Source organism: Triticum dicoccoides, chromosome 1A, assembly GCF_002162155.2.
Source record: "Triticum dicoccoides isolate Atlit2015 ecotype Zavitan chromosome 1A, WEW_v2.0, whole genome shotgun sequence".
Taxonomy (NCBI): Eukaryota; Viridiplantae; Streptophyta; class Magnoliopsida; order Poales; family Poaceae; genus Triticum; species Triticum dicoccoides.
In genome coordinates, this window is record NC_041380.1 from 559257050 (window position 1) to 559268193 (window position 11144).

The 11144-nt window shown below is 43.5% G+C and overlaps 1 protein-coding gene, 1 long non-coding RNA gene and 1 pseudogene across 2 annotated transcripts; all 3 read left to right on the forward strand.

The window, feature by feature from the left end:
* The first annotated feature begins 1228 nt into the window (after positions 1-1228).
* Positions 1229-1833, forward strand: LOC119289688. The gene is made up of 2 exons (XR_005141582.1): positions 1229-1424; positions 1519-1833. It is a non-coding gene; the product is annotated as an uncharacterized LOC119289688 (long non-coding RNA).
* A 2595-nt stretch (positions 1834-4428) lies between these two features.
* Positions 4429-5203, forward strand: LOC119355220. The gene is made up of 4 exons (XM_037622004.1): positions 4429-4517; positions 4588-4817; positions 4890-4965; positions 5048-5203. The coding sequence occupies exons 1-4, from the start codon at positions 4440-4442 to the stop codon at positions 5201-5203; spliced, it is 540 nt and encodes a 179-aa protein (XP_037477901.1). The 5' UTR covers positions 4429-4439.
* A 2398-nt stretch (positions 5204-7601) lies between these two features.
* Positions 7602-8865, forward strand: LOC119329876 (annotated as a pseudogene).
* Positions 8866-11144: the final 2279 nt, after the last annotated feature.

An 11144-nucleotide genomic window follows, 5' to 3' on the forward strand; every position in this document is an offset into this window, starting at 1 on the left:
ACACGGTAATGACATATTATATCTCTCTTCTTCCTATACAAGGTTTTCTATCTAGAAATGTCATGCTTGGGTTTTCAGGAAAACATCAACAAGGTAGCAAAGGATGAGGATATAGATAATATGCAGATTGAAGATGTAAAGAAAGACGAGGATACAAACACCGAGGCGACAGAGGTGATACAAGAAGAATCTACTATGGAGGATACAGAGAATATGCAGGTTGAAGAGGTGATAACCGTACAAGAGGATACAGATCCCGACTCCACAAAGGCTACACAAGAGTCCATTAGGGAGGGTCCACTAAACATGCTTTTTGATGCTGTGATAACCAAGGATGGATATACAATCCCCGAATCAACAGAGGCAAGTTTTCTTTCCACATGTCTAACGCCAAAGATCAGTTTGTAATTATCTTAGTACAATATCATTACAAAAATATATTCACGCTCTTATAATATTATACTACCATGGGTTTCAGCTACCTAGCGATGACGAAACAAGTGAGATACTCAACAATAATGAAGTGGAGGAAAATAATTGCTTGGATAGCCCAGAATATACACCTATTCTTGAAGAAAACATAGCAAACAGAGAGGATGAAGATTCTAAGCATACACAGGTGACTTTCCTTTTCCAACTATATCTTCCCAAATTATTCTAATTATATTATATCCTACACACGGGTAATTCATTCAATATTGTTCTCAGAAACTAACCCACAACGAAACAAGTCAACAAATGGTGGCAGCTCAGGATGAGGAATTGGCACAAACACGGGACACGGAAGGGCTTCAGACTATAGAGGACGAGCTAACAATGCCTGTGCATATAAATAAACATAAACGACGGCATAACAAGCCTAAGAAGGCACAAGACTATGTTGTTTCTCACAAGGCACGGAACAAAACATTCAATGTCCTTGTACTGCTACATTATTGTTTTTGTGTTATTATCATTACATGTTATCATTGCCATCGTGACAGATTATGCCTGCAGTGGCGATGATTGGTCTGTTATAGAAAATATCCGGTCTGAACCAAGCAAAGAAAGAAATTTAGTGAGCATCGGCGACGCATTTTTGAAAAAAAGACATTTACTATCTCTTCTAACTCCTGGAGAATGGGTTGGCGACGAAGTGAGTATATTATTATTATTATCGCATTACGACTAGAAGATGCTATTTGATTATCAGTATGTGTCATCTAATATACTATGTGTGCTTTTAATTGTAGGTCATAAATACGTATATAAATTGCATGACTGCTACGGAGCATCTACAAGTAAGGTCAGGTGGAAGTGTGTTCTTAGAGAATGCATGCATCTCAAAGATGATAAAGATCGGTAGCTATCTGCCCTCAGATGACATGGATGCTGCACCAGCATGGGTACTAAACAGAGTCAAAGCGTATTTGAAAAATGATATGGTTAGTCTTTGTGTCCTACATAATTGGATGAATTACAGCTACAATGACCGATTCATCCACGTACAAGTACAACTAAAATAATCATTTTCTTCAGGTATACTTTCCAATAAACATGGAGGACGTTCACTGGTACCTATGTGTTATAAATGCCATAAAAAAAATGTGTCCAGGTGCTCGACTCGCTAGGCCCATACATGAGCCGCAAGGACCTCACTGATACGGTCTGCACTTCATCCTACTGCCCCATCTTTTCTAAGAAGCTTTTTTTTCTTATTTCTCACTTGTGATGCTTATACTTTTTCCATTTTTTGGTACACCAGCTAGAAGGACTGGAGGATTTATTCAAATATGCATCCAAGCACATGGAATTAAAATCCGATAAGTGGACTGATCTAGATGTTACAACATGGAAAAGAGAAGAATATATTAAGAGCAGTCTTCAGAACGATGGGTATGCCTCCTAATATAACTCAGAGCATTTATGCTTAACAGGGTACATTTGGTATGCTATTATTTTTATTTTTACCCTGCATAGCATTCCTAAAGCACATTTGATCAACAGATTTGGTATGCCAATGCAATTCTTTACCTTATTGTATGACAATGCAATTCACACAGCACCTCTCATTAGATCTGGCCTATATAATGGTGCTCAAGGCGATACATTTCATTAGGCTGCATATTATACATTTGAACAACGAATATGTTACTACACATATGGAAAGAAGCAGATATATAGCATACCTGTATATGTGTTCCGCTAACAATCTTCCAAATCTCTATATCCAATGCATCCATGCCAACATAGAGAAACAGAAACATCTCACAAATGAATGACAATGTGGTGAAGGTGCCTGTTGTGCATACAATGGCATAAGCATCAGCAAAGTTCAGATGTCAAAGAATGGACTCACATGTATTTCTGATAGAAACAGTGCAGATACCAAATTGGTTGCGACACTACAAAGTCTCAAAAAGCAAAGACTCAACATCAATTAGAGCTAGCTGATAGTGAAAAATTAAGCCACCCAATATTCAAATCCACAAATTAAGAAGCTTTATCACAACATGGTTGCCTAAAAAATGTCACCTGACTAAATCCCCACTGATAATTGTAGGTGCGTTAACAACATCTAATCGAACAACATACCTTCAGCAACCGAACACCTACGCGAGCTGCGAACTCCTTCCCGGAGAGACTGTGTGAGGTCGACGCACTGGATCTCGGTCCAATTCAAGATGCCTGCTCCCGCATCGTGTCCAGCATCTCGCATCTCGATCTGCTCTGCGGCAGTATGATGGCGGCGGCAGAGTCGATCTAGGGAAGATCCACGGGGTTGGCGGCAAGACAAGTCCGCGGTGGTGAGAGGAGGCGGCGGGGCGAGGCCGTGGTGGGGATAAGAGCCGGCGAGGCGAGGCCGTCGTGGGATAGGAGACGGGGTGAGGCCGTGGTGGTGGTGGTGGTGGTGGTGCGGGGAGGGGGAGGGGGGCAGAAGACGTCGTGGCGGGAGAGGATGCGTCCTGCTCGAGAGAAGGCAGCCGGCGGCATGCGCCCTGCTCCACACAAGGCGGCCGGCGGCGTGCGGCGGAGAAAGCAAAGTGAGTGTCTCTCACCGTCTCACCACGCACACATACTGTTGTGAGAAAACGACTGCTCCACATTAGTGTGCGGGGAGACTGAGATACTTTGCACCAGCTGCTCTTTTTTTAATTTTCTTTTCGCCCGAAGCTCCTCATTAGTGTTCCTCTGGTTGCTCTCTTTCCTTTTGCAATGCAACCTCTGGTTTCTTTTGCGTGGCCAAATTATGTCGCCGAATGGATCATCGGTCGTGTCCCTTTTGTTTTATTTTTAATATCTATGATCGACAACCCATTTGATGAAGGGATAATTATATGGGTTCCTCTCAAAGAAATTATGCATTGACAAATTCATTTTTTTTATTGATAGCCTTTTTGTTCAGTTGATTTATAATAAAAAATATGTGTTGACAAATTCAATTATTTTATTGATAGCCCTTTTGGTCATTTGATTTAAATTAGCGGCAAACGTTGTTCAATTCCTTTTTAATCGAGCGTGTTCGATATGAATTATGGTTCGGTCAACATCATTTTATAATACTAATATTTTAGTATTAATATAATATTTTTGTTATTAATCATATCAAAAATTTGTAATCATCCAGGTCATCTTGTGGTCTCTGGATGTTAAATTACATGGAGTACTTCACAGGAGATAGTCTGTCTGACACTCCCGAACAGGTATAATTTGCATCATATCATGATACTAATTATTTCGTATTTTATCATTATTTGAAAATTAAGTCTTGTTACTACTTCACTTTAGGTTCATATGACAGATTTTAGAACAAAATTAGCTGTCATTTTAGTCGACTTGGAATTCAATGATGATGATATAAGAAACCGAGACTTGGATGATGATGAAACCAACACGGATCCCACCGATTGTATGATCGTTGAAAGACCTCCTAACAAACCCAAAGCATCCAACTCATCATCACAAGTTGAGCTCATCTCGCAATCATTTATCCTTTCGCCGTTTGTCACTCCAACAAACGACGACTTAATGGATGAACTTTGCTTGTTCATCAGCATGGTTGATGATATCCCTTTGCTAGAGTAAGACACATTTTTCCAATTCTTTTTTTCTAATAAATTATTACTCATGTATAATTATAATTGACAGAATTCCCATTTCACAGGAGCGAATGGGTGAAAAGCTCTCAACCTTATCCTATTAGTTTGAACTTGAGACAATTAAAGAACATATTAAAGAATGATGAGTACATGGATGCTGATTGTTTTAACATGGCTGTGAGGATACTAGCATGCCATGACGTCCAGCTTGCTAGAGACGTCCCAACAAACTATATGGATCTACGATTCTGTGTAAGTTATTATAATCACATTTTACAGTTTGCCTCATTCTACTCATGTTTTCTTACATTACTGTAGTCCATGTCCCAGTATGCGCGAGTCCCAAGTCATCATGATGGTATGGACATTGCTATGTTGGCACAACTATTTGATAGCTGGCCTAATAGCAATGAGTATCATATCTCAGAATGTGATACGGTAAGATTTCAATTCAAAGTCATTGTTTATTTGGTCCTAATAAATGATAATGATTGATGCGTCATTGCAGATTTTATTGCCTTGTGATATTCTTGGACTATTTTTGTTGTTCATCTTGGACCAACAAAAAAAAATTGTTTCTATTTTGGATCCGCTTTCAATACCTACTTTCGGAAAGCATATACTTAAAACTATGGTCAACGATCTAAACCTTGCACTTCAAACTGCAAACCCTGCCTTTAAGGACGACATTTTGAAATGGGGATGCAAAGTTCCTGTTGTTCCCACAAATCCATACGGGTAAGAATATTGTCAATACATCACACTCTTAATTGATTCATTCAACTCACATGTAACATTTCATACATGCAGTCCCCTATCTGGTTATTTGATTTTCAATTTAATGCACTCATGGCATGATGGAACACTACATTTTCCAGTACCCAAGGTAAGTATTTCACACCATGCTCATTTCTACACACGTTACTCATGTTTTTTTCTAATAACAATGTTATATAATGCATATGTAGGATGATTTTGAACTGAGGAAGCGCTTTTTGGTTCATATTTTGAAGTATGAAGAAAATGAAGTTCTAAACAATATCCCAGTCTTAGAACGAAGCATTATAGATCGAATCAAAAGATGGACCTTCCAGAGAGGATTATCATCAAATGATGATTACTAGATAATGTTGCTTAGTTGTTATTTTATGTATTTTTGTAATAAGTAACAATTACAATACATTTATGTGATCGTTAATTTTATGTGAAGACATGTGTATTGGTCGTGTGTTACATGCACGAGTTTTTTCATTTTTGTATTTCGAATTTTGGAATCACAACATTTCAACAATGAAAATCTTTCACCGTCAAACAAGACCTATGACTTAATCTAAAATAAATTATTACATTAAAAATTGAGTATGACAGCACATTTAAATGTTTCGGTACAACAATACAAAAGTTCATGTTTTTATTTTAATTTATTAGAATACGTGCGTTGCACGTGCACGCTTACTAGTGGAAGCAAATAGTCTGACGTGAAAACAAGAACGGAGACTCGCGTTATTTATGGAAGTTGTTACGGCCCAGTTTTATGGAACCAGTGCAGTAATTGTGAAGGAAACAAACTAGGGAAGCACCGATCACTGCTTCGTATCGTCCTGCCCTTTTCTTGATCTAGAGACTAGAGAAAACCATGCAAGTATGCAGTCAGGAAGCAATATTTACGGAGACGCAATAATCGAGGGTTGGAAGCAACATTTACGGAGTAAGAACGGATGGAAAGAGACGCTGAGATTTGAGGGCGTGCTTTGCGGATGTAGTTAGGAAGGAGCAATCACCTAATATATCGTGTCGCCTAATTATCCAATTGGACGTAGATCCTGCTTTCGATCCGACGGCCTCCGGCTGGTCTGATAGATGCAACGCATCAGTAGTCTGATGCCTAGTGATGCAACGTTGTGTGATGGTAACCACCATTATCCTTTTTGTCATTTAATATAATACGTCATGTCATCAATATGCCTAGTTGTTATTGGATGAGGATGCATGTTACTACATATGTACTCCCTCCATTCGGTGAAAAGTGTACTTGTAGAAATTTTAGGACAAATTATGGAGCGAAGTAAAAAAATGCTGAGGAGATGCAAGCCACCATCTCTCTCCTCTTTAATAAGCCAACATCCAAGGAGCTAAGTGCATATAGAAATTAAGAAGACCATGTGTAAAATGTTATTGGTCTTGATTACCGTGTGATAAGAAAAAAATCATTTTTTTGTACTTTAAAGTGCATCGAGAAGATAGAAAGTACATTACTTTATAGACAAATTTTATAGTTAAACTACATTCTTCACTGAACGAAAGGAGAACAGTACACCTACTATGACTATTCTGATAGTGTGCCATAGAGAACGAACGAGGAATTTAATAGCAAATTGATTGTGAACACGACTGACTAGTCTGACAGAGTATCAGCACAAACGAGGAATTTAATAGCAAATTGATTGTGAACACAACTGATTCTACAAATGAATAAACAAGGTTGCGCTACAGTATTAGGTTATGATACAATGCAATGGAAATGTACTACTAGTAACCAAAGAGATATCATGCAATATCATACTTGAGAAAGGTGTGACAGCTCCCGGGTGTCACTACACCCTCATGAACAGTAAATTACAAAAAATCTGAAAATTTGGGCAATAAAAAAGGATCAAACTTTTGATGTTCTTTCAAATTTTCAGGCAAAAATAACATTCGAGGAGGACTCACCAAAAAAAATTTACTGCTCCAAACTGCACATAAATTTTGAACACTGATTTTGTTTTTTTAGGTTAGGGATCCTCAAATTTTATTTGAGGCTGAAACTTTGCAAGAACGTCAAATGTTTGATCATGTTTGATGTTCCAAAGTTTCAGATTTTTTTGATTTTGTTTTCAAATTTCTTGAAAAAAAAATTCATAGCGGTCGGAGTGTGTAGGGGGCTTGAAAGTCATGTCTCTGATACTGCTATAGTGTGCTAACCACTGTAAGAGACCTTACTAATCCATCTTTTTCTGTCGGCTATACTGCGCTATCGGCTATAGTCTGCTAACCATTGTTTTTCTTTTTGGTTCATACGATATGGCACTACACAATTAAAGATGGCATATCTAAATAGTCTAAACAAGGTTTTTTTCCGTGATGATACTCTATTAGACTAGTCTAAACAAGGTTGCACCACAGTATACTAGGTTATGATACAATGCAATGGAAATGTACTAGTAACGAAAGTGATGTGATATCATGCAATATGATACTGCTACAGGGTACTAACCACTGTAAGAGACCTTACTAATGCATCTCTTTCTGTCGCCATATTTTTCATATCAACTATCGTTTCCAAGATTACAACACCCTACTTACAACCTAGGCCGCTGCTTGAACATATAATTAATCGGTTCAGCGAGGTTATAACCGGAAAACGTGCCACACCACCCGCCAGTATAAAAGCATACCCGAACTTACCATACGATCATAGTACATAGAGCATCTCTGCTTGTCATTTCGAGGCGACAGAGGAGCGATATCGAGGTGCCTTCCATGGACGATCTACTCTGTCCGCCTTCCTCTTTCCTTCCACCCACGTCGTCCTCCCAATTTGCACCGTGGGCCATCAGGTACTCGAGTTCGTGTCCCAGGATCTTCCCGAACAATGGCTGTTCCACGACGGCATGATGTCCAAGAACGTGGACGGGGAGCTGTGGCCTATGGGGAGCACGCTCCCCCGTAGCCCTCAGCTCTCCGAGCTGCCGCCGCCGAGCCTCCTGCTTGCAAATCCGCAGTGCCATGCGAAGCGGCGAGGCCGGAAACCCGGGCCACGCTCTGACGGTCGCCACAGCGTCGGCCATGTGCAGGCCGAGCGGCAGCGCCGCGACAAACTGAACCGTCGATTTTGCGACCTCCGCGCTGTCGTCCCCAACGTGTCCCGTATGGACAAGGCATCACTCCTGGCTGACGCCGCCACCTACATCGCGGAGCTGCGCTCCCGCGTAGCGTCCCTCGAGGAGGAGACCAACAAGGCATTGGAGGAAAGCCCAACGGCCGCTTCTCGTGGTGGTCCGGCTTCCAAGTTCCTGCAGGTGGATGAAATGGTGGAGGTGCGGATGCGAAAACATGTTTTAGAGCCTATGCACCCGGGTACTCCTTATCCAACCACTCATTCCTGCATCACGATTCGTGCAAATAATTTTCTTTTTTTTTGTTTCTCTCATATAGAACATGTATTTTGTACTTCAACTTTGCAGCACAACAAAGCTTTCTATGTAGAATGTGGGATAAAACTTACAGATTTTTTGGTCCAACATAAATATACAAAATGAGATTTATTTGATTAAAAAATCTTATTTTTCATATTTATGTCGGACAAAAAAATCTGAAAGTTTTATCTCACATTCTAGTTACAAAGTTATGTTGTACTGCAAAGTTTGAAGTTCAAGACATGTTTTATATGAGAGAAACAAAAAAGAGAAAATATCATGTAATAAGGTAGTTGTGTAGCACAGATCTCAAAGCAACATTGGAGTGTTAGGATAGTGAGGCCCGGGTGCATAAGCTCACAAAATCTGCATTCGGTGCGGATGATGGGACGTGACGCGGCCGCGGTGGTATGACCACCGCGGCCAGCCACGCTCCGGCGCGGCTGATGGGCGCGCTCCAGTCGCTGGACCTGCAGGTGCAGCATGGATGCCTTAGCCGCGTCCAAGGCGTGACCATGCAGGACGTCCTCGTGGACGTGCCAGCCTCGGTGGAGGACGCCGACGGCATCCGCTCGGCGCTGCTCCAGGCGCTGCAGGACAGCGCCTAGCCGCTAGCCGGCCGGAGCATTGATCGTGATAATGAAGCAGATGGAGTGAACGTCTATGACATCGTTCCTAATTTGGTTTCCTGATGTTATACATGAAATATATTGCATATTATCAACGTAGACGGTGTAGTCACGGAACGCGGATTTCCTGTATGTACGTAGCGTACGTCGCCCCATCCACCTTATAGTATTGGTATTGCTTGTACTCTATCCTACTATAATGACGTGATTTAAATACCTGAGAAGTGATTCTCCATGCTTTGTCAAATATACGTGTTTTTTTATTCACGGGAATGCCACTTGACGCACTCTATTGCACAAGGAAAATAACTTTGCAGTCCCGGAAAATAGAGAGTTTGAATGATAAGAAATCTAGCAATCTTGTGTGCCACGTTTTTAGCATCCCTCAGACGGTGTTGTATCTTAATCATGCCAATTCGATTCAGCAGTTTTTCCTTGACTCCAAGCGATAGTCTAATTTTTTTAGAAAAGGAGGATGACCCCCGGTCTCTGTATCTGGATGATGCATACGGCCACTTTATTAATTATTCTCACAAAACCTTATAAAGTCATACAACGGTAAGACTAAAGCCGCCGTCTAAGCAACAAACTTTCGCAACATCTATCTAGTTGATGAAGAGGCGCAGATAGCCTGGGCCTAATACCAAACAGACATCGCAACCAAGCCTAACATCTAAGACCTGAAACCCCAACCTAGCCACTTGTCGGGCCTGGGGCACACACTGGTCCGGCGTGCTCTCAGAGGCCGCCGCCGTCAACTGTCACCGCTCCATCTTCAGAACTGTACTGATGCATCAACCTTGCTCGGTCTAGCTATCGTCGATGCCACCACGGCGCCCAACGGCACCTCCTCCCTACGCGCAAACAGCTGAGCACGTCGCGGTCGCCACTGATACACCTCAGCGCCATGCTGCCAAGTACCACCAGCCGACACAGCTTGAAGTCCTTGAAAGATCTGTCGTGCGTAGCACCTGCCGACCAGGCATGACAAAGCGTAGCATCTGTCGGTCAGGCATGACTTGACATCTCCATCGAAGCTCCGTGCAAGACGAAGCCGCTCCACCTCCTGCCTCTGACTTCCAGCGCTGCTCCACAAACGATGCTCCCAAGAGAGAAACGACACCGCAGTGCCGCCATCGTCCGATCTGGAACACCAGATCCTAGGGTTTCCCCCGGAGCAGCACGAGTGGGTCGACAGTAGTTACACGACGATGCCTTCATCAAGGTAACGGCGTAGAACGCCGCCATCGCTTGTCATCGGCTTGGTTTTCATCGGCAACCATGTCTCCCCAACTCGCAGCCGGGACTAGATGATGGATCTCGAGATCCGATCATCAAGCTTCTGGCCGGCCACCACCACTGTCCACCAAGCCCTCGACACCGCCGCCGGTCTAAAGCCAGATGACATGCCGCCGAAGACCGCATCGCGCCGCCGCCCGATCCAGGCCAGCCGCCGTAGCCGCCGCCCGTGGTCTGAGGCAGGGCCAACCGCCGCCGCCGTCGAAGCCAACGCCATCGCTTCTAGATCGGCCGCACCTCCACGCATGTTGGGGCCCCGCCACCCTTGAGACACGGGAGGGAGGAAGAGCCCCCGCCACCGCCGTCGGCCTCCGGGCGCAAGCCGGCGGCGTCCTCTGGCGGCGGCGGGGGGAGGGGGGAAGATGGGCTAGGCCCCGGCGGCGGCTAGGGTTGGGGAGCCACCCGAGTCGCCCGAGCGGGGGGCGACGCGGGGGCCTTGCACCTGCCCGAGCGGGGGACACTCGGCTCTGTTCAGCAGACCTTAGAGCATCTTGCTTTCCACCCCAAAGCACTAGACTGACTTCATAGGTGCAAGGACACTAGAGCTGATGTCTTTAGTGTCTCCAGTTCTTCTCCCCCTTTAAAGCATCTCTAGCAGACCCCTTAAAATGGTCAAACCCATAAAAATGAGGTGTTTATAGTTTTGATCGAAAAAACGGCCCTAGCAAATCCCGTAAAACTCATTCGGCCCTTAAACTTTTTAAAGGGCACTGAAAATCCATCCGTGAGAACCTTATATGTACAGTTTCGGAGGTAGTATATAGTTCAGCCTGTAAACCGGTCAAACCTCGTCGGAGTAGACGAGCCGCCGCCGGACTAGCCAGAATCTACCCGGAACTCACCGGAATCCGTCACCGCACGTCGGAAGAAGCCGCCGCCGGTCCGAATTGCAGCCGGCTCGACCTCCACTGCTGAGGCAAGGCCGTCCACGGGCAGGGCGGAGCAAGCCACCGGCGGCC